The sequence below is a fragment of the Callorhinchus milii genome, unplaced genomic scaffold, assembly GCF_018977255.1.
Source record: "Callorhinchus milii isolate IMCB2004 unplaced genomic scaffold, IMCB_Cmil_1.0 Scaffold5, whole genome shotgun sequence".
NCBI lineage: Eukaryota > Metazoa > Chordata > Chondrichthyes > Chimaeriformes > Callorhinchidae > Callorhinchus > Callorhinchus milii.
The window spans coordinates 67,808,450-67,831,208 of NW_024704746.1; the positions used below are offsets into that span (position 1 = coordinate 67,808,450).

The 22,759-nt window shown below is 54.6% G+C and overlaps 1 protein-coding gene across 1 annotated transcript in view; it reads left to right on the forward strand.

Annotated features, from left to right (window-relative positions):
• sema3d (sema domain, immunoglobulin domain (Ig), short basic domain, secreted, (semaphorin) 3D) overlaps positions 1-12,065 on the forward strand; it is a 35,952-nt gene extending 23,887 nt beyond the window's left edge. Inside the window, exons 11-18 of the mRNA XM_042335222.1 lie at positions 343-487; positions 2,262-2,484; positions 2,711-2,799; positions 3,413-3,454; positions 4,653-4,810; positions 4,952-5,016; positions 5,373-5,512; positions 11,649-12,065. Coding sequence (XP_042191156.1) covers positions 343-487; positions 2,262-2,484; positions 2,711-2,799; positions 3,413-3,454; positions 4,653-4,810; positions 4,952-5,016; positions 5,373-5,512; positions 11,649-12,065 — 1,279 coding nt within the window. The remainder of the gene's footprint in view (positions 1-342; positions 488-2,261; positions 2,485-2,710; positions 2,800-3,412; positions 3,455-4,652; positions 4,811-4,951; positions 5,017-5,372; positions 5,513-11,648) is intronic.
• Positions 12,066-22,759: the final 10,694 nt, after the last annotated feature.

Sequence of the window (22,759 nt, forward strand, 5' to 3'; positions counted from 1 at the left end):
CAATCATGGTGATGGTTTCCGCTCGTGTCAGACGCCTGGAGGGGGGGAGGGTGAGGGTGGTTCGGGGGTGATTTTGGTGGGGAGGGTACAGAGCCTGGCGAGGATGGTGGGCGTTGCGGGGTGGGGGAGTGTGGGGGGGGGGGGGGGCGGGGGCGGAGGGGGCTCTGAATTTAATGTAACTTCTGGAATAAGGATTGGAACGTGACATTTGTGACACCAGTGAGTATAAGAGTGGAGCCTCCCCCCCCCCCACCCAACCCCACACCCCCCCCCCACACCGCCTCTAGCACACCATTGGCATCTCTCCCCCCCTCTCCTCTCTCTCTCTCTCTCCCCCCTCAGTTCCATCTTCAAAGGCTCCGCTGTGTGTGTGTATAAGATGGCTGACATCCGGGCGGTCTTCAACGGGCCGTACAGCCACAAGGAGGGGCCCGACCATCGCTGGGTGGAGTTTGAGGGACGGATCCCGTACCCCAGGCCCGGCACGGTGAGTACAGGGGCTACACCCCCACCCCCACCCCCACCCCCTCCTTGGTAGGAGAGAGTGTGTGTGTGGGGATGGGGGGGTGGGGGTGTGGGGGGGGTGGTCAGTGTCTGTGATTGGGGAGGAAGAGTGTGTGTGTGTGTGTGTGTATTGGGGGGAGAGGGGTGCAGTGTATGTGTGGGGGGGGTTAGTGTGTGTGTTGGGGCAGGGAGGGAGGGGAGGGGGGGTGGGGGACAGAGTGTGTAATGTACCAACCTAATGTTTTTATAATTATAATTTAATGAACACAGGTGTTTTGCGAGGGCGGAAATTGCGCTGCGGGAGGAAAGAGAGGGGGAGGGAGAGGGGGGAGGGAGAGGGGGGAGGGAGAGGGGGGGGATTGCCTGAGGCCTGAAATTCCACCTGGTCTCAGCAGGTCTCACTTAAAACGTGGAACTCGTTCAGGTGTCCGCCTGTGACTCAGTCTGTCGCTCCCTCACCTCCGAACTCGGGAGGTTGAGGGGGTTCGAGCCCCCGTGGCAGGGACTTTGAGCCTGAATTGAAGATCCTGCAGAGCAGTCGGAGAGAGAAGAGAGTTTCTCTCTCTCCCTCTCTCTCTCCTGGTGTCCAGGCCGACAATCCCCCCCCCCCCCCCCACCACCACCACCAAATAAATCTGGTTACTTCGCTCCATAGCTGTTTGCGGGGACGCTGCTGTGCGCAATTAAACTGCCGCGTTTCACCCACAAAACACACACAGTCACTGCACTTTACAGCGGATCCTGTGTGAAGCGCTTTGAGACAACGCGAATTACTATTATTATTTTATTATTATTATCATCATCATCATCATCAGCCCGGCTGCTCTTCCTGTCGTTACCACGAGATGGTGACCTTGCGCCACCCCATTGACGGAGCCCAAACCCGTTAAAAATCCCGTTTAATGATTATCGACGTCGCCTTTTACCAACGTCTGTGAAACACTGAACGCAATTACACGCACCACACGCTCCTGCCCTCGGGTCAATGCCATTAGATTTTTGTTTGAGAAACATTTCTTTACCATCTTTATTGGCCGGCGATGGCCCGGGGTTTCCTGGAAGGCAGACGGACAGACGGACAGACGGACAGACTTCCAGAGAGACGGGACGGGGAGAATTTCCCAATATCTAGTCCCATATTGAATTTTCTGGCAAATGTTCCCGGAGACTGGAAATCCCCGGGACAGGTGTTGAGCTGCAATATTCTACCTGACCACAGGAGGGAGACATTTGCTCACAAACCCTTCAGACTCGGATCATCCATAGACTTCCGGCTCTTCCAGTTACCATCAACTCATCCATCGGTCCATACAGTGTATGGTGTGGAAAAGTGTAGTGACTGTGTGTTTTACATATATATATGTATATCTTTATATATAAAGAGATATACATATAGATATATCACATATATATCCGCAACATATACAGATATATATATACAAATATATATAAATAAAGGATTATGTGTATATATATATGTATAAAGAATTGTGGATTGAGTGACCAAATTATTATCAGGGATTATTACCCCCTGGAAAGTGATCCGCCAATTGATAGCAACCGGGTTCCTACTGACCGCTGGTAAACAGAGGCGTATTATGGGAGGGAGTGGACAGATGGACAGACAGAGAGGAAGGGTGGGGGGGGCTTTGGAAGGATGAGATATTTCCCTGACAGCCCCCTCTCCCATGATCAAGCGTGTTGTGTGTTGACATGTCTCTTCCCCCCTCTCCCCCGCGCCCCCACCCCACCCACAGTGCCCCAGCGAGACCTACGACCCCTCGATCACGTCCACAAAGGATTTCCCGGACGCTGTGATCGGCTTTTCCAGGCGGCACCCGGTCATGGCCCGGTCAGTGCACCCGGTGAACGGGCGCCCGGTGTTCACCCACGTCACCGCAGACCAGCGGCTCACGCACATCACCGTGGATCAGGTCACGGCCGAGGACGGGCAGTACCATGTCATGTTCCTGGGGACAGGTAATGGGGCCAGTGGGGTGGGGGGGGGGGGGTGGAGTGCGTGGGGCGGGGGATTGGAGTGGGGGGGGTGTGTGTGTGTTGGGGTTCAGGGGATTGGGGTGTGTAGGGGATCAGGAAGGGGTTGGGGTGGATGTCTCGGTTGGGGTGTGGGGGGGGGGATGGTGGGGGGGTAGTGCCCGGGAGACTGGCGTGAGCGGAAGCTTAAACTCTCTGCACATAACCACAGATACGGGGTCAGTGCTGAAGGCCGTGAGCATCGTGAAGGAGGACTGGACGGCAGAGGAAGTGGTTCTGGAGGAGATGCAGGTCTTTAAGGTAAAGATTCCCTGTTTCTCTGGCTCCATCCGTCTGTCAGTCGTTCAGGAAGTGAGCGACTGATTTTATCGGGTGGTGGTGGGTGGGGGGGGGGGATTGTCGGCCAGGAGAGACGAGAGAGAGAGAGAGAGAGAGAGAGAGAGAGAAATTCCCTTTCCCAACAGCAGGATCTTTAACGTCTGCCTGAACAGGGCACAGACCAGGAGTGAGGTTTAACGTCTCATCCGACAATGTCTCTCTCTCCCCCCCTTCACCCCCAGGGCTTCGCTGGAGCCTCAGCCTAGACCGTGAGCTCAGAGCTCAATTATAATAATGATAATAATAATAATCCTCGCAGTTGACACGGCGCCTCATCACGCTGTTGAGACGCCTCAAAGCGCTTCGCGGGATACACTGTAAAGTGAATTGGAGTGGTAATAAGATTAATGACGACGATTAATAATAACGCTAAATAAATAATAATCACAAATTAATAACAATTGAGAAGAAGGAGGAGGAGGAGGAGGAGGAGGAGGAGGAGAAAACTTGCCTGTGATCTGGTGTGTCTCAGGCTGACGCAGCTCGCGGAGCGTGTAATAAACTCTCTGACACCTGATTGATTTTCTGTCTCCAGGTCCCCTCTCCTGTCCTCAGAATGGTGATCTCCTCAAAGCAGGTAACTGGTGGCTGTGACACACACTCCTCTCCTGGGGTGGGGGGGGAGGGAGGGGGGGCTTGGCGGGGGGGGGGGGCTTGGCGGGGGGGGGGGCTTGGGGGTGGGGGGGGGCTCAACAACGTCCCCGCAAACAGCCATGAACTTAACGGGTGATTTTATCGACTGGTGCAGGGGTGGGCACACTGCTGCCTCCTGCATGGGGTAGGGGGGGGGGGGGGGCTGTGTGTACGCGTGTGTGTGTACAGTGTGTGTGCACAGGATAAGTGTGTGTGTACAGGGCACAGTGTGTACAGTGTGTGTGAACAATGTGTGTGTGTGTACAGTGTGTGTGCAGTGCGTGTGTGCAGTGTGTACAGTGTGCAGTGTGTATAGTGTGTGTACAGTGTGTGTGCGCAGTGTGTGTACAGTGTGTGTGTGCACAGTGTGTGTATAGTGTGTGTACAGTGTGTGTGTGCAGTGTGTACAGTGTGCAGTGTGTATAGTGTGTGTACAGTGTGTGTGCGCAGTGTGTGTACAATGTGTGTGTGCGCAGTGTATGTACAGTATGTGTGTACAGTGCGTGTGTGCAGTGTGTACAGTGTGTAGTGTGTACAGTGTGTGTGTGTGCGCAGTGTGTGTACAGTGTGTGCGCAGTGTGTGTACAGTGTGTGTGTGCGCAGTGTGTGTACAGTGTGTGCGCAGTGTGTGTACAGTGTGTGCGCAGTGTGTGTACAGTGTGTGTATGTGCGCAGTGTGTGTACAGTGTGTGTGCGCGCAGTGTGTGTACAGTGTGTGTGTGCAGTGTGTGCGCAGTGTGTACAGTGTGTGTGTGCGCAGTGTGTGTACAGTGTGTGTGCGCAGTGTGTGTACAGTGTGTGTACAGTGCGTGTGTGCAGTGTGTGCGCAGTGTGTACAGTGTGTGTGTGCGCAGTGTGTGTACAGTGTGTGTACAGTGTGTGTGTACAGTGTGTGTACAGTGTGTGTACAGTGTGTACAGTGTGTGTGTACAGTGTGTGCGCAGTGTGTGTACAGTGTGTGTGCGCAGTGTGTGTGTGTGTACAGTGTGTGTGTGCAGTGTGTGCGCAGTGTGTGTACAGTGTGTGTACAGTGTGTGTGTGCGCAGTGTGTGTACAGTGTGTGTGTACAGTGTGTGTACAGTGTGTGTGTGCAGTGTGTGCGCAGTGTGTACAGTAACTAGTATCTGCTTGTGTCCTTACAGCAGTTGCTGTACGTTGGCTCAGGTGCTGGTCTGGTCCAGTTGCCCCTCCACCGCTGTGGTGTTTACGGGGCTGTGTGCGCCGAGTGCTGTTTGGCCAGAGACCCCTACTGTGCCTGGGACGGTCACTCCTGCTCCCGCTACACCCCCACCGCAAAACGGTACGTTCCCAACCCCTGTCCCACTGCCCCCTCCTCCCCCTCACCCCCTCCCCCACCTCCCCCCTGTCGCCTGGCGCTAACGCTTGATGAATTGTTGCTCCGTGTTTGGCGCCGACTGACGGTCTCTCCGCTGTTTGTCAGACGCACGCGGAGGCAGGACGTGAGGCACGGGAACCCGATCAGTCAATGCTGGGACCTGGACGACAGTGAGTGTCCATCTTGTGCTCCACCACACAAACACGTTACATTCACGCGGCGTCTTTCGTGTCGGTCAGGACGTCCCGAGGCCCTGGGCAGTCAGGGAGTTGGACCCGAGCTGGGGGTTGGGATCAGGAGGGTGCGGAGGGCGGGGAGGGTGGTGTGGGGGTAGGAGGATGACCGAAGGCGCGGTCGAAGAGGAGGGTCTTGAGACGGGCCTTGAAGGAGGCGAGGGAGGGGACGAGGCGGAGGGACCTGGCGTTCTAACGGGTGGGGGCGGAGAGAGGGAAGGTCCAACCGCCGATGGGGTGGTGGTCAGTGGAAGCCGGGCTGACGTGCCGAGGGGGTGTTGTGCGATTGACAGGTTCCGTGCGGGAAACTGCGGAGGAGAAGCTGATCATCGGGATTGAGCTGAACGCCACGTTCCTGGAATGCATTCCCAAATCCCAGCAGCCTTCCGTCCACTGGGTCGTGCAGAGATCACGGGGGGACCATCGCGAGGAGGTGAGATCATCGCAGCGACCGACACCCGGAGGAAAATGGTTTTATTTTATCAGGAAACCCATCACCATCGCTAAAGAGTCTCCAAACCCAACTGAGAATATTCCAGGTCTCCCATCCCACACCTGGCAACGCCGGACAGGGATTGTTGAATTGGAATGCGCTCTCTCTCTCTATCTCTCTCTCTCTTTCCCTGGAGGGACACCCGCCCCCTATTTACCTAATTCCGGAGAGTATTAGGCGCAGGTTGACAAGAGCCAAAGCTTTGGGGGAGGGGGGGGGTGGGAGGTAACTGCTGGAGTCTAACCAGCTAAACCCACACATATTTGGGCCATTGCGAGAGAGAGAGAGAGAGAGAGAGAGAGAGAGCGAGCGCTGTCTGGCCAAGCTTTCCCACTGCTTGTCCAGCGAGGACCCCCCCCCCCCCCCCCCCCCCGCCTTCCCCGTTAATTAGGGCTTTGGCTGTGGGGTTACCAGGAGCTGAGGGGGAGGATTCCCTGATGAGCTGTGCTGTCCTCAGCAGTGCCCTGGAGTCCTCGCTCAGTGGTCGCGCTCACTCACTCTCTCTCTCTCTCTCTCTCTCTCTCTCGCCTCTGCGTCAGGGGGTTGGGGGTTCAAGACCCCCACATCGAGACATGGAAGGAACGGCACAGTCTCAGCCAGGGGTCTCCAACCCCTGTTGATCGCCGCCAGGTGGCGTCATTGCACACGATCACATAGACCAGAGGACAGATGGAGAGAGAGAGAGAGAGAGAGCGACGCATTGTCAGAGACCCCGTCCTTCAGGACGAGACGTTAAACCTCACTCCCCGTCTGTGTCCTGTTCAGGTGGACCCCAAAGATCTCACGGCGGGAAAAGAGAAGGGACTCTCTCTCTCTCTCTCTCTCTCTCTCTCCCAGTTGTTCCAATCTGGGACTTCAAAGTGGGAGCTCGTGTCCAGAGCCTCAGTAATCTCTTACACACATGTTCACCTCCCCCACCCCCTCCCCCTCCCCCCCGCCACCCCCCACCCCCCGCCCCTCCCCACACGTACCTGGCTGTTTGCTGACAGGGGCTTTGATGTTGTGTAAACAGTCTGTTATTCTCATGTCCCAATTGAGGGCTGTGCCGTTCCTGTTCCCCTCTCTTATTCCCGCGACTCTCCCCCCCCCCCCCCCACCGCCCCCACCCAGTCCGACGCCCCACCCCATCCCCACCCCATTCCCGGATCACTTGTCTTTCCATCTCTGACGTTGATAAGACGCAATCTCAAACCGTTACAGTCACGTTACGTCGCAATAACTCAAAAGCCCATCACAGGATTTTTTTTGTACTGTGCAGTGTAGTGACTGTGTGTTTTGTGGGCGAACCCGGCAGCTAATTTGCGCGTAGCAACGTCCCCTGCAACCAGGACACTGGGGTGGGGGGAGAGAGAGAGAGAGAGAGAGAGAGAGAGGGAGAAATTTCCTTCTCTTTTCCCAACAGCGCTGAGAGAGACATTACCGTCCACCTGAACGGGGCACAGACGGGGAGTGAGGTTTCACGTCTCGTCCTGAATGCCGGCGTCTTTGCCAGCGCAGCGCTCCCCAAGAACTCGCTCCGTCACCCCCCACCCTCCCCCACCCTCCCCCACCACCCCCCACCCCCTCCACCACCACCCGGCACCAAGTGAAACATGTTTTGCTTCCAAAACTGTATCTGAGCTCATTACCGCTCTGGGGGGTTCCGTGGATGTAATTCAGCCCAGACACAAACCCTACATCCTATCTCTCTCTCTCTCTGTGCCTCTCTCTCTCCCTCTCTCTTCTCTCTATCTCTTCCTCTCTCTCCATCTCTGCCTCTCTCTCGCTCTCTCCTTCTCTCTGAGCCTCCGTGTCTGCCTACCTCTCCTCTCTTTCTCTCTCTCTCTCTCGCTCTCTCTCTCTCTCTCTCTCCCCCTGTCTCTCTCCACACCTGTGTCTCTCTACCTGTCTCTCTCTCTCTCTCTCTCTGCACTTTTGCTTATCTTTCTGTATCTACTGAGTAGGGGCACAGACGGGAAGAACCCGGTTTAACGTCTCTCCCCAAGAACGACGTCTCTGACAATGTGGGGCTCTCTCTCCCCCAGCACTGTGTTGGAGCTCAAGTCCCGACCTGGGGCTGGAACCCACAGCCTCCTGACCTGGAGACGAGAGTGTGAGCGACTGAGTGTGGCTCAGTGGTTAGATCCCTCGCCTCGCAAGCGAGAGGACCCGGGTTCGATTCCCCGGGCGGGGAGAAACCTCGGGCAAGTTTCCTTACTCCCCCCACACACACACCTCTGTTTACCAGCAGTCAGCAGGAACCCGGTTGTTAGTCAATTGGTCGATCACTTTTTCTGGGGTAATAATCCCTTAAAAAATAATAATAATATAGTCCCTCAATCCCACGGCTGTTCGTGGGGGACGCTGCCGTGCGCAATTGGCTGCCGCGTTTCACCCACAAAATGCCCAGTCGCTACACTTTGCAGTGTATCCTGTGAAGCGCTTTGAGACGTCTACAATGACGTGATGAGGCGCTGTGTCAAATGCGAGGATGGTAATAGAAATATCCACGATCCTTGTGTTGGACGGCAGCGACTTGATGTAGAGTAAGGAAACTTGCCTAAGGTCTCGCCTTGGCGGGGACTCGCACCCGCGTGCCCCTCGCTCGTGAGGCGAGCGCTCTCCCAAGCACTGAGCTACGGGACTCGTATGATGATGATTATTATGATTATCATTATATCATAAAAGGGACATACGAAGCAACAGACTTTTCCGTCAGGAAAGACGCATGACGAGAATCTGGAAAGTAATTGAGCTGTTAATGTTGACTTCCTGTGAGGACCTGGTAAATGCTTCCACCGCTTGCTGCCTCAGGGGCAGAACAAGACTGCAAGCTCTCATCTCCTCTCTCCTCTCTCCCCTCCCCTCCTCTGCTCTGCACTCCCCCCCCCCCACACCCCACCCCCCGCCACACTCCCACAAACCAAGGCCTCAGCTCGACACCGAGGCCAGCGTTTCCTTGTCTGTTTGGGTTTGGATGGAAACTCAGCTCCTTTGCTTCCCTGAATCTCCACAGCCAAAGCCCACAGGATTATAACAATATTAATGATAATCCCTGCAGTTGATACAGGACAGTCGGGTTGGCACGAGCCAAGGCTCGGGGAGGGGACCCCAAAGAGTGCGGTGAAGAGCAACCACTGGAATTTAACTTGAAACCACACGACTTGTTGTTGCCAACGCTGTTCAGGGTCTGACAACTCCTGCTGTTTGTGGGACAATCCTCCTCACAAATTGCCTGACACGTTCGTTTCGTCCGCAGAATGCACAGTCACTGCACTTCGCAGTGTATCCCGTGAAGCGCTTTGCGACGTCCCGACGACCTGGTCAGAGCGCTGGGTCAGGTGCCAGGTTTATTGTCATCATTACGATTGTTATCATTGACAGAACGCCCCTTCGCGTGGGGTAGTGCCTCGGCTGAGCGAGGAGGGAACGATGGGGGCAGTAGAAGGGGGTCGGGACCGCTTCTCGATTGGCGCGATTTATGAACACGAAGCAGCCGTGAGCAGAGGGAAAGATTGAGATCTCCTGCTCACTTTGCAGTGATCTATCTATCGCACGTCCCCCCCCCCCCGGGGGCTGTTAAAGCAAAGGGAAAAAAAACACACACACACACACACCCTCCAAAATAATTACACAGAACTGAACTTAAGCCAAATCACATCTGGCCTCCAAGGCCACCTCCCCTGCACCCCCCCCCCCCCACCCCCCCCCCACCCCCCTCGCACAACTTCCCGCTTGTTCGCTTGTCGGGCCTTTGATCCTTTACTGTAATTTCCCAGCTGACAATCCAGGTCTGGTTTGATCGAGTCAATGTCTCTGTTCTCTCCTCTTTCCTCTCCCCCTCTCTCTCTCTCTCTCTCTTCCCCCCTCTCTTCCCCTCCCCTCTCTCCCAGCCAACGCTCGGGATGTTTCATCGCCTTCCCACCCTCCCACCCCCACACCAACCACTTTGTGTTGATAGCACAAGGTCATGAAGCACGACACGTTGTACCCCAGTAATTTGTGGCGTCCCTGTAGCTCAGGGGTTAGAGCCCTCGCCTTCGCCTCGCGAGCGAGCGAGCGGACCTGAGTTCGATTCCCGGGCGGGTCAGGTCAGGTCCGGGCGAAACCTTAGCGTATAAACCTCGCATCTGACACAGCGCCTTATCACGTCTTCGAGACGTCTCAAAGCGCTTCACAGGATGCACTGTAGAGCGAATTGACCGTATATTTGTGGGCAAAACACGGCAGCCGATCGCGCACAGCAGCGTCCGCCACAAACAGCCGTGGGTTGAGTGGCACAATTTGGTTTAAGGGATTATTTCCTCCCAGTAAAGCGATCCTCCATTCGACTAACAACCAGGTTCCTACTGACGGCTGATAAACAGAGGAGTGTGTGTTGTGTGTGTGTGTGTGTGTGTGTGAAGTCAGGAAATCTGCCTAAAGTTTCGCCCTGACCTGGGAATCGAACCCGGGTCCTCTCGCTTGCGAGACGAGTGCTGCAACCGCTGAGCTACAGGGACTCCAGAAATCTTACACACACCACCTCTGTGAGGTGCCCTGTGAGCTCTCTCCTCTCCCTGCCCCCCGGGGGTGCGGATGGGGAGGGCTGGGCTGAGGGGAGGGGTGGGGAGGGGTGGGGGGTGGGGGGGGAATGAGGTGAGCGGAGGTCGTGAGAGAAAAGGAATGACTTGGTGAGGGATGCTGTGTGCACTGCTGTTTGGCCACTCTTTTTCCAGACTGCGGAGCTGTTGGGAAAGGGCAGGTCTCTGGGGTGGGAGAAGGTTATCGAGGGGAGGGGGGGTGAGGGGTGGTGGGAGGCTCAGCGGGGAGCGAGCTCCTGTGTGGGAAAGAATAACAGTGAGTTCCGATGCTCTGACTGTGTGTGTTTTGTCATCTCCACGGCTCCTGTCATTGAGGTCTGAACACTTTCCCCCCTCACCCCAGACCGGACACGCTTTAAACTTGAGAGGACTACAGTGGTCGGACCCCCCTCCCTCCTCTGTTTCTCTCTCTCTCTTTTTTCCTCCCCTCCATCTCTCCGTCTCTCTTTTCCTCTCCATCTCTCTCTCACTCTCCCCCTCCCCACCCCTTTCTCTCACTCCATCTCTCACTCTCTTTTTTCTCTCTCTCTCTCTCTCTCCATCTGTTTTTCTCACTCTGTCTCTCGCGCACAATCTCTCTCTCTCTCTCTCTCGCTCTGTCTCTTTCTCTCACTCCACCGTACGCGCTCTCGCACCCCCCCCCACCATCTCTCAATCCATCTCTCTCTCTCTCTCTCTCTTTCTCTCTGTCTCTCCCACCCCCCCTCTCCCCAACCCCCACCGCACGCTCCGAGACACTACTACGCAAGTGCAAGTTGTTGTTGTTGTTGCGCTGGTGCTCAGGCCTTTTAAGCCTCACCACATCCGCAGTGCGTCTGGGAGAGAACCGGGGATTATAATCCACAGGTGGGAATGCCCACCGTCCGTCCGGATAATTGCGGGCAAATTAAGCTCCGAGTTATTAACCTCTGACTCCGGCTGAAATGATTCAGCTGCCCTTTCCCACTCAACACAGGCTTCAAAGCATAACTCACACCCCCCCCCACCCACCCGCGCCCCCCCCCACCCCCAACGGTCAGTGTGTGAGCAGAAGGGGACAGTCAGAAGAGATGCCGTCACTTGGAGAGTTTCTCTCTCTCTCCCCCCACCGGTGTCCTGGTGCCAATCCCCCCCCCCACCACCAGATAACATCGCTCGCTCACCTCACCGCTGTTTGCGGGGACCTCGCTGGGCGCAAATCGGCTCCCCCCCCCACCCACTCGCCCCCCTCGTTTCGTCCGCAGAACACACACTTTACGGTGTATCCCGTGAAGCGCTTTGAGACGTCCTGCAGCAAGTACACGGTTATCAGTGAGTCCGTCGGATGGAGGATATAAAATGCAATAATATATAATAATAATGATGATGATCCTGGCATTTGACCCGGCGCATCGTCACGTCGTCGAGACGTCTCAAAGCGCTTCACGGGACACACTGTAAAGTGAAGTGACTGTGTGTTTTGTGGATGAAACGAAGCAGCTAATTTACTTGTGATTATTTTCTTGCTTTTCCCCCCCCCTCTCCCCCCGCCGCAGGTAAAGGCGAGCGAGCGGATAATCCAGACGGAGTACGGGCTGCTGATCCGCAGTGTGCGGAGCACGGACGCCGGGCTGTATCACTGCCGCGGGGAGGAGCAGTCCTTCACCAGCACCATCGCCAGCCTCCAGCTCAAGGTCATCACCAACGGTCACATGGCGGGGGCCCAGCGGGCGGGCGAGGCTGGCGAGGGGCAGGAGGGGGCTGGCAGAGCCTGGGAGCTCCCTGCCGAGCCCTGGCCCCCCCGCTACAAGGACTACGTGCAGCAGGTGGGGGTCCGCAGCTTCCCGGCCGAGGATTACTGTCACCAGCTGTGGCTGAGGGAGCGACGGAGGTCTCGCCCCCGGGGCAACACCGGCAAATGGAAACACGTCCAGGAGCTGAAGAGGAACCGCAGCCGAAGGCACCACATGTAAGGGGGAGGGGGGGAGAGGGGGGGGAGGGGGAGGGGCAGCGGGGTATCCCCCCCCTCTCCCCCGAGACCAGAGAGAGAGAGACGCTATTATAACGGGGGAGGGGAGGGGAACGCTGGTCACTCGCTCACTCCCTGTTGTGGAGGGAATGAGTGAGGGAAACAGAGCCTTGGGATGTCCTCCCGACGTGAAAGGCGCTATACAAATGTCATTTTGTTGTTGTTGAACGAGTGACTGAATGAATGAACGAGTGAGTGAGTGAGTGAGATAATGAATGAATGAAGGCGTGAATGCGAGAGAGAGAGAGAGAGAGAGAGCACATTCCATTCAAGACGGGGAAATTTCCAAGTGTACATTGGCAGTGTACATATGTGGAATTCTCAGTCTGGTTTGGACACCCGGCCGGTCACGGTGACGGGTTTCCGTGTGTGTCAGACACCGGCTGGTCACGGTGACGGGTTTCCGTGTGTGTCAGACACCCGGCCGGTCACGGTGACGGGTTTCCGTGTGTGTCAGACACCCGGCCGGTCACGGTGATGGGTTTCCGTGTGTGTCAGACACCCGGCCGGTCACGGTGATGTAGAAACAGCCTATTTCTACACTGCGATGGGAGGATGGCTGTTGTGTGTAGAAGTGTTTTTTGTTAATATAATCTGTCTGAAAACTTTTTGTACCAAATGAGTTGAATTTCCATATAGATTCACGGGTGATTATTATTGTTACAAGGGATGGCGTCAAAGTACAGAAGAGGGTCCAAAAATGATGGCGTTTGATGGGGGAGGAGGATGAGGAAGAGAGAGAGGTTGGCGGGAAATTGCTGGGTTCGCCTACAAAACACACAGTCACTACACTTTACAGTAAAGTGCTGAGTTGAAAGGCCCTCCTGACGTGATTGTAAAGATTATAAGTACGTAGTGGAAGTAAGACTATGAAACACACGTACAGTCACTAAATCGGATGGGACACAAGGTGACAGAGACTTTGCCAACCTGTGTCTGCACTCTCTGAGGTCTGGGGGGGGTGGGGTGGGGGGGCGGCAGAGTGATTCATTCCCCGGGGTGGGAGTGAGTGAGATGGAGAGCTGTGGGGTTAGCGCGAGGGGGACAGAGAGGGTGGGAGAAAGGGGAGAGAAGAAGAGAGAAAGTCAATCAGTTCAGAATCTCCTAACCTCGGCGCTGGGTCAGGAGTGATCCGGATCAGGGAGCGATCGGGCTCTGTCCCCACCGAATCCCACCATTGTCGGGAATGGAAGAGACAAAAACTGGAACAAAGGGTGTATTCCCCTTCCCTCCCCCCAACCCCCCCCCCGCTCCCCTTTTCACCCCCAGGCGCCTGCGAGATTATTTGTTCAAAGGCTTTAGGTTAAACTCATGTCCGTGTACAGTTTTTATATAAGTCTGATGTTAGAGTTCCACTCCGAGCGGTCACCGAAGTCAAGTGAAATGTATATTTTGGTATTTGAATAAAAATGCATTCCGCACGTTATTTAAAACATGTCCTCGTTTCACTTGTTCGTTCAAAAGCAGCTCACATCTGGAGAACGGTATCCGGCCGTGTCAGCCCGGCTCAGTCGGACTCTCTCTCTCTCTCTTTCGTCTCTGAGTCAGAAGATTGTGGGTTCAAGCCCCCACTGTCAGGGCGTCTTAAGCTGACGCTCCAGTGCAGCGCTGGGGGTGGGGGGGGGGGGGGGGTGTCGCAGTGCCGGAGACGCCGTCCTTCGGAGGAGACGTTAAACCTCACTCCCCGTCTGTATCTGTTCAGTGGACGTTAAAGATCTTGCGGTGTTGTGGGAAAAAAGATAAGGAGTTTCTCTTTCTCTCTCTGTGTCTGTCTCTCTCCCGGTGTCCTGCCCGACAATCCCCCCAAATAAAATTGGGTCACCAAATCAACGACTGTTTGTGGGGACGTCGCTGTGCGCAATTGGCTGCTGCGTTTTGCCCACAAAATACACAGTCACTACACTTCACAGGGAATCCTGTGCAGGGCTTTGAGACGTCTTTGCTACCTGATGGTATTATTATTTTGGTATTATTGTTTGGAAATCCCCAGTCGATTCCAACCCCCACATTCTCATATTATTTGTGATTAAATCATAAATATTTTGCAATATTGTCAGCGACAGGAAATGTAATATCTGAGGAAGTGGGAGGATCGCTTTAGATTTATTCCACTTCTGCCTCAGAGTCTCTTTCAATATGAGAAAAGTCATTTTACAAAGTCCCTTGTGTCGACCGCTTCACGTGTGTTTATCAAAAGAAAATAATAATGATCTTTGCATTGCATAGATCAGTGACGGGTTTCCGTGTGTGTCAGACACCCGGGCTGGTCACGGTGACGGGTTTCCGTGTGTGTCAGACACCCGGCCGGTCACGGTGACGGGTTTCCGTGTGTGTGTCAGACACCCGGCCGGTCACGGTGACGGGTTTCCGTGTGTGTGTCAGACACCCGGCTGGTCACGGTGACGGGTTTCCGTGTGTGTGTGTGTCAGACACCCGGCCGGTCACGGTGACGGGTTTCCGTGTGTGTGTCAGACACCCGGCGGTCACGGTGACGGGTTTCCGTGTGTGTCAGACACCCGGCTGGTCACGGTGACGGGTTTCCGTGTGTGTGTCAGACACCCGGCTGGTCACGGTGACGGGTTTCCGTGTGTGTCAGACACCCGGCTGGTCACGGTGACGGGTTTCCGTGTGTGTGTCAGACACCCGGCTGGTCACGGTGACGGGTTTCCGTGTGTGTGTCAGACACCCGGCTGGTCACGGTGACGGGTTTCCGTGTGTGTGTCACGGTGACGGGTTTCCGTGTGTGTCAGACACCCGGCCGGTCACGGTGACGGGTTTCCGTGTGTGTCAGACACCCGGCCGGTCACGGTGACGGGTTTCCGTGTGTGTGTCAGACACCCGGCCGGTCACGGTGACGGGTTTCCGTGTGTGTCAGACACCCGGCCGGTCACGGTGACGGGTTTCCGTGTGTGTGTCAGACACCCGGCCGGTCACGGTGACGGGTTTCCGTGTGTGTCAGACACCCGGCCGGTCACGGTGACGGGTTTCCGTGTGTGTCAGACACCCGGCTGACCAGAAAGAACGAAGCCTTGATCCTAGTCAGAGGTCTCAGTGCTTGAGCCGAAATTGCAATTGAATAGTGAGCGACAAGTCTGATGAACATACGGCTAATCTGTGGAGGTCGGACCCTGTGTAAGACCCCATCACTCCTCCCTTTGATCTGCAGAGTCACAAGTGGATTAGACATTAAGACAATTAGCAAACTCTGCCCTGTGGGGGGGAAAATCCCCCAAACACATGTCAGCCCCCCACCCCCCCACACTCCCCCCCCCCCGCTGATTGGCACAGCATGATAACACCTGTCTGTCAAATCAACGGCTTGACCCTCAGTCTGGCTCAGTCTCTCATCTCTGAGTCAGAAGGTTATGGGGGTTCAAACCCCTACAAATTGGAGTGGCAGTCTAAGCTGCCGCCCCAATGCAGTTAATCGCTCTGGGACTCTACGCTGCCTGAGGGGCGCTATTATAAATGCAAGTTGTTGTTGTATTTGATAGAGGGCCTCATTGCGTCGTTGCGACGTCTCAAAGCGCTTCACAGGATACACTGTAAAGTGAATTGACTGTATTTATAATAATAATAACATGGGAAAGAGGAGGGAGTTACTCTCTCTCCTGGAGTCGTGGTCGACAGATAGAATCGTTCGTTCACTCACAGCTGTTTGTCGCACACTGCTGTGTGCAAATTGGCTGCCGTGTTTTTCCAGGAAAACACACAGTCACTGCGCTTTACAGCGAGACCCTGTGAAGCGCTCTGAGGCTTATTAACGATGTGTGATAAGCAAATTGCGGGAAGCAAATACGTTTATAGAAACCCGCTGCTTTTCCCTGAAAACAGCCTAATCCCACCACATGCCCTCCATTAGGCTGATAATCCCCCCAGGGGTGGGGAGAGGTGGGAGGGGGGGGGTTACGGAGTCAGGTCAGAGAAGGATCACAGCGGGAGAGGCTGATTGAGAGCGAGTGAGTGAGCGAGGGAGATTGACGTGGTGTCTGGGCTCAGACTGAGCCTGAGATCGTGTAATCCCCTCAGTCTCTGACACCCACCACCCGTCAGCTCACATTCCCGTCAAACCCAGGGGGGGGAAGAGCACTGATGTGACCTGTCTCACAACGATAATAATATTAATAATAATGATCCTTGCATTTGATATGGCGCCTATCATTTTGTTGCGACGTCTCAAAGGCTTTAACAGGATCTATTGCGAGAGGACCCGGGTTCGAGTCCCGGGCAGATCAGAGCGAAACCTCAGGCGAGTTTCCTTACACCACACACCTCTGTTTACCAACAGTAAGTGGGAACCCGGTTGTTAGTCGATTGGCGGATCACTTTCCGGGGGTAAAAAGCCCTTCAAAAACAACAATAATTTGATCACTCAATCCATGATTTTGGAGCTCGCCGCTGTGCGCGATTGGCTGCTGGGTTTCGCCCACGAAATGCACAGTCACTACGCTTCACATCTTCAGAGACGTCTCGAAGACGTAACAAGGATTATTATTGTTGTTATTATTATAGTTGAGGCCTGAAATTCCACCCAGTCTTAGGCTGCGAGACTGCCCTGCCTTGACGTTGGGGGCTCCCCAGGATGTGGAGCTTGTCAACACCGTGAAGGAACGCGGCCGCAGAGACAGTCTACCGTATCGGGGGCCGTCAGAAAACAGCCTCACAGCCCAAGACCAGCCGGAATTCCAGGCCTCAGGAGACTGGGATTATAATAATATAATATATATACATAATATAATATAATAATATAATAATAGTCCTCGCATTTGACACAGCGCCTCATCACGTCTCAAAGCGCTTCACAGAATATACTGCAAAAGTGTAGTGATTGTGTATTTGTGGGTGAAACGCGGCTCCACACACACACTCGTGGGTTGAGGGAACCGAATTATTATTATTATTGTTTTTGGAGGAATTATTACCCCCAGAAAAGCGATCCGCCAACTGACTAATGACCGGGTTCCCACTCACTGCTGGTAAACCGAGGCGTGTGCGTGCGCGTGTGTGTGTGCGTGCGCGTGTGTGCGTGTGCGTGTGGCGAGACGAGGGCTCTAACCTCTGAGCTACAGGACTCCGTATAATAAAGAATCAATAAGGTTGTACGTGAAGTTTTATCGAAACGGCTGTACCAAGTGAAAAATAAGGAGACGTGACTGTTTCGGGAGGGGTAGCGAAGGAGGTGAGAAGGCGCGGGAGCGGGGGGGGGGGGGATTTGTGGGGAGAAGTGGGGGAGAAGGGGGTGGGGGAGAACAGGGGGAAGGGATTGTCGGGAGTGAAATTCCCCTTTCTTTTTAATCACAAGCGTCTCAGCGAGCCGTGTCTCGTCGGAGAAAATCTCGGCGTGAAGTAACCCTGTGCCCCACCGACAGGGATAGGATTCCATTCTTTTCAGAGCCGTGCGAAAGAAATATATGTTTGGGATATAAAAACAACCACGGTTAGGAGTGTCCTGCCGTACTCCACCTGACCGGGCTGGGGCGATACCACCAGAGGCATCGTCGATTGAAGCTGTGCCCGGGCTGGATGCCAGGGTGCGTGTGTGTGAGTGTGAGTGTGTGAGTGTGTGTGTGAGTGTGTGAGTGTGTATAATCACCACAAGAAATTTGTGCGGTCCTGTAGCTCAGTGGTTAGACCTCTCGCCTCGCAAGCCAGAGGACCTGGGTTTGATTCCCGGTCAGGGCGAAACCTTGGCCAAGTTTCCTGACTCCACACACCCACACACCCACACCCACACACCCACACACACACACACACACACACACGCCTCTGTTTACCGGCAGTCAGTAGGAACCCGGTTGTTAGTCGATTGACGGATGCCTTTACCGGAGGTAATAATCCCTTCAGCCCAGCATTGCATTGCTTTCTGCAGCTCTGCCAGGATCATGAAAGGCCACTTCCTTCCTCTTTTTTTCTTTGGCCAACCGGGTGTCCAACACACGAGGAAACACATCACCGTCGCTTAAGAGTTTCCAAACCCACACCTGGCAATGCCAGAGACAGATTGTTGGAATGGAACCCGCGCTCTCTCTCTCTCTCTCTCTCTCTAATTCCAGAGAGTATTAGCCGCAGGTTGGCACGAGCCAAGGTTTGGGAGGGGTGGGGGGGGGGGGACAGTCCAGAGTGTGTGTTGGGGTAACTGCTGGAGTCTAACCGGCTAAACCCACACAATTTGCCATTGAGAGAGAGAGAGAGAGAGAGAGCGCTGTCTGGCCAAGCTTTCCCGCAGCTTGTCCAGCTGGGACCACCCTCCCCGTTAGTTAGGGCTTTGACTAGCAGGTTAACTGTGAAGCGTAGTGACTGTGTATTTTGTCGGCAAACACGGCAGCCCAATTCAGCGCAGCGACGTCCCCGCAAAAACAGCCGTGAAGTGAGTGACTCATTTTATCTGGTGATTGGGGGGGGATTGTCAGCCGGGACATCGAGAGAGAGAGAGAGAGAGAGAGAGAGAGAGGGGGGAAATTCCCTTCTCTTTCCTAACAGTGCCGCGGGATCTCCAAAAATCCACCTGAACAGAGCAGAGACGAGGAATGAGGCTTAACGTCTCATCCGAAGATTATTACTAAACCTTCGAGATAAAGAGGTTGAAGGGGTGGGGGAACTCGGTTTGCTTCAGAGACTCACTCGTTACGCCCGGCGGTGGGTTTCCGTGCGCGTCAGACACCCGCCTGACCAAAAACAGACAGGGAGAGAGAGAGAGAGAGAGAGGGGGAGAGAGAGAGAGAGAGCGTGAGAGAGAGAGAGAGAGAGACAAAGAGGGGAGAGAGCGCGAGGGCCTGGAATCTCGACAGAGGAATGTCACAGAGGATAAAAAGCGATCTCAACCTCGCACACGAATAAAGGTTATTCTGCCGAGCCGGGGAGAGCTGTTAAATGTACTTTGTGTCTCTCTCTGTTACTGATCCCCCTGCATTAGCCGCTGTCTCCCTACCTCGCCAGCCAGGAACTCTTGCTCAGAAATGTAAAAGTACAGGGATTTACTCTCTCGCTTTCTTCTTCACCCGAAGCACCTTTTAGTCTTTTCTATCTCAAATCCCACCCCACCCCCCCCGGCTTGCCTCCCAGCCCTCACTCCATCCCACCCCATCCACCTGCCACACCTTCAGACCGTAGGCTTGCAACCCACCTCCCTCCCTCACCCCATTTCAGGTCAATCTCAAGACCTTCCTCTTCGACCCCCACTCCCAGTCATTTCACCCTCAAAACACACACTTTACAGTGTACGCTGTGGAGCGCTTTGAGACGTCCTGAAGACGTGATAAGGCGCTGCATCAAATGCAAGGATTATTGTGATTATTATGATTATTAATAATGTAATTATTATCCATCCACTCCAGCCTCTCCCCTCTTCTAACTTGACCCAACTCTGTACTGGTGATCAATTATCGCTGGAGCTCTAACCAACCCCGACTGCAAGTCCAGCCCTCCTCGTTAGCTCTCCCATTACACACAGGTTAAGCATCAGTCAATAACCATAAAAGGCAGTGACTGGGTTCACTCCCCTCAGGTCACAGTGTCAAACATTTTTTTTTAAACTGGGATTGAACAAAAAAAAAGGGGAAACCCAGTGCGTTTTCGTTGGAGCCGAGAAGGTGTAGGAGGGGACGTGAGTACGAGGAAGTACGACACTTCATTAATTTTTCCACGTGTTTCGGTGGTTGGTTGTAAACTGTAGAGGGGAAAAAACATGGGGTGGGGGGGAACAGGATTCCCCAACCCACTGCCTCCGCCACTGTCAAGCGCTCTGGGACGCTACCCTGTGTGAGGGGGCGCTGGGGAAATTCAGGTTGTTGTTGTTGACTTTGTGAACACCCTGTAGTAAGAGTGGCCTCAGAGATGGCTTGACTGCCTCCGAGCAGCTCTGTTGGGCGATGGAGGGGGAGAGAGACGATGGCGGAGGCAGTGAGGGGGGGAAGAGGGGCTGAGGAAGTGCTGCATGTTTGGGAGATGAGTCAGAAAGTTGTGACTTGTGCGGTGAGGCGAGCGGTAACAGCACTCGGCAGCTAACAAGGCTGAGAGATCCCGGGATTAGCTGATTGGTTTCACAGTGTCAAAGCCATGTCGGGCATCACCAGAGATGATCGTGCCGGCAAGAGACAGGGAGGTCGGAGGTCAGGGGGCTTTGATGGGGGGAGGGGGGGAGCGAGGGTGGGTAGCTTAGCCAGGTCCGGGGCTCGGCAAATTCAGCAGGTGTTGACAAGGTCAGAGTCCGAGGATTAACCCATTGGGGGGGGAGATTGAAGGCCGGTGAGGGGACGCCAAGCGATGGCATAAGTGCGGAAACACGGTGGCCATTTTGTTCACAACAAGGTCCCACAAAATGCCTGATTTTTCTTCTTTGCTCCTGGGGGTTGGGTGGGGGTTGGGGAGATTGTCAGCCAGGACACCAGGAGAGAAACTCCCTCCTCTCTGTATTTTCCAATAGCGTCTCGGAGTGAGGTTGGGGAAGGCGGGTGTGGAATCCTTAACGTCCGCCCAAATAGGGCACAGACTGGGAGCTCAGATTTAATGTCTCACCCAAAGGACAGTGTCACACAACACTGCACTGGGCATCAGCCGAGACGGTGAGCTCAAAGTCCCTCACAATGTGGGGGAAATTGAACCCATAAATTTGGAGACCTGTAGCTCAGTGGCCTCGCAAGCGGGAGGACCCGGGTTTGATTCCCGGTCGGGGCGAAACCTTATGCAAGTTTCCTTCCTCCACACACACACACACGTACGCGCCTCTTTTTACCAGCAATAAGTAACAACCCGGTGTTAGTCGATTGGCTTTGATGGGGTAATAATCCCCCCCCACTATGGCTTGTGGTGGGAAAACTGCTGTGCGCAATCGGTTGCCCACAAAACACGCGGTCAATTCACTTTTGCGGTGTATTCTGCAAAGTGCTGTAAGACGTCTCACCAACGAGATAAGGCGCTGCATCGAGCGCAAAAGATTATCGTGTTGTTATTAGAACCATGTGCCCCTGAGGGTGAGAGGCGTAGTTTGACTCCATGGGTTTTACTGTGTATTTAATCTTTTTTTGGGCTTCATTTTGGCAGTAGAAGTGGAATGCAAAACAGCCAAAAAATACACTCAACCGCTTGTCAGCGCAGAGTAAGAAGGGATTAGTTTCACTCGTATCTGTCAGCCCGGCTCAGTGGTGGCACTCTGATCTCTGAGTCAGAAGGTTGGGGACTCGAGCCCCACGTTGGTCTCGGCTGACGTTCCAGTGAAACACCGGGGGTGGGGGGGGGGTGGGAGAGAGGGAGAGGGTGTTGCATTGTCGGAGACGCTGTCCTGTTGGTGAGACGTTAAACCTCACTCCCCGTCCGGGCCCCGTTAAAGTTCCTGCGGTGCTGTTCAGAGAAGGGAGTCTCTCTCTCTCTCTCGTGCCCTCTCTATCTCTATCTCTCTCTCTCTATCGCTCTCTCTTTCTCCTCGTGCCCTGGCCAACAAGCCCCCAAATAAAATCGGTCACTCACTTCGCGGGGACGCTGCTGCGTGCAGATCGGCTGCCGCCTCTCGCCCACAAGAAACGCACAGTCACTACGCTTTACAGTAAAACCCTGTGAAGCGCTTTGAGACGTTCTCCTGTCCAATAGGGTTTTTTTTTGTGAGCCGCAGGAAATCCAAGTCATCAAACAAACTCTGGTGCACAATTATTCTAAAGGTGATTGCAGGAGGTTAACCCCTCACATCCCAAGGGTCTCTCTGTTAAACGGCACAATCGAACCGTCTTTAACACCTCGTGCACTCGCTGCATCTCGAGAGAGAGAGAGAGAGTCAGGCTGACACTGACTGAGATCAAGCCATCACCCTCATGTCTGACCGTTTGCCCTGTGGACAGGTTGGGACAGAGACACAGCAGATGTGGGAGGGGAGGGGAGGCGGAGAGAGGGGGCGTTTGACTCCCGGTAAATCATCCGCAGATATGGAAGGCCACACAGCGCATTTTTGCTTTCAAGCCCAGGAGCGTTAGCAACAGGTCATTAGGAGACTGCGGAATAAACCCCGGCATCAATTTCAGGCTGACAGGAGGAATGGGCGCTGGCTCTCCCTCTCACTCTCTCAGGGCAAAAATATATAACAATAACGATAATTTGATGGCTCACTCCACGGCTGTTTGTGGGAGACTGCCGGGCGCAATTGGCTGCCGCGTTTCGCCCACAAAACACACAGTCACTGCGCTTGACAGTGAGTCCCGTGAAGCGGTCTGAGACGTCCACAGGCGTCCATTCAATGTTCCCCGGCTGCCTGTTTGATTCCAGGTATTTTTCCTAAAAGCCCCCCCCCCCCCACCCCCATTCTCCTGCAGGTTTGAGGTGATGATCGTTAAGACTTGTAGCGGCTTAGACGCCGCGCTCAGCTCAGCTCCGCGTGTCCGTGCTGCGCAGTTCTCTGGCCGCGCAGCCTCCCAAACCCTAACCCTGACTCCTTGTGCAGAAAACAAGACTGATTCCCGGGCGGCGCAAAACCTTAAGTAAGTTTCCTTACTCCGCACACGCGCACACGCACACGCACGCACTCCGTTTACCAGCAGTGAGTAGGGTGTAATAATCCCTCCGCCCCCCAAAAAAACATTTGGGCGAGTCACTCAACCCACTCACTTGTTGGTGGGACACTGCTGTGCGCAGTTGCCGCTTCGCAGGATCTACTGC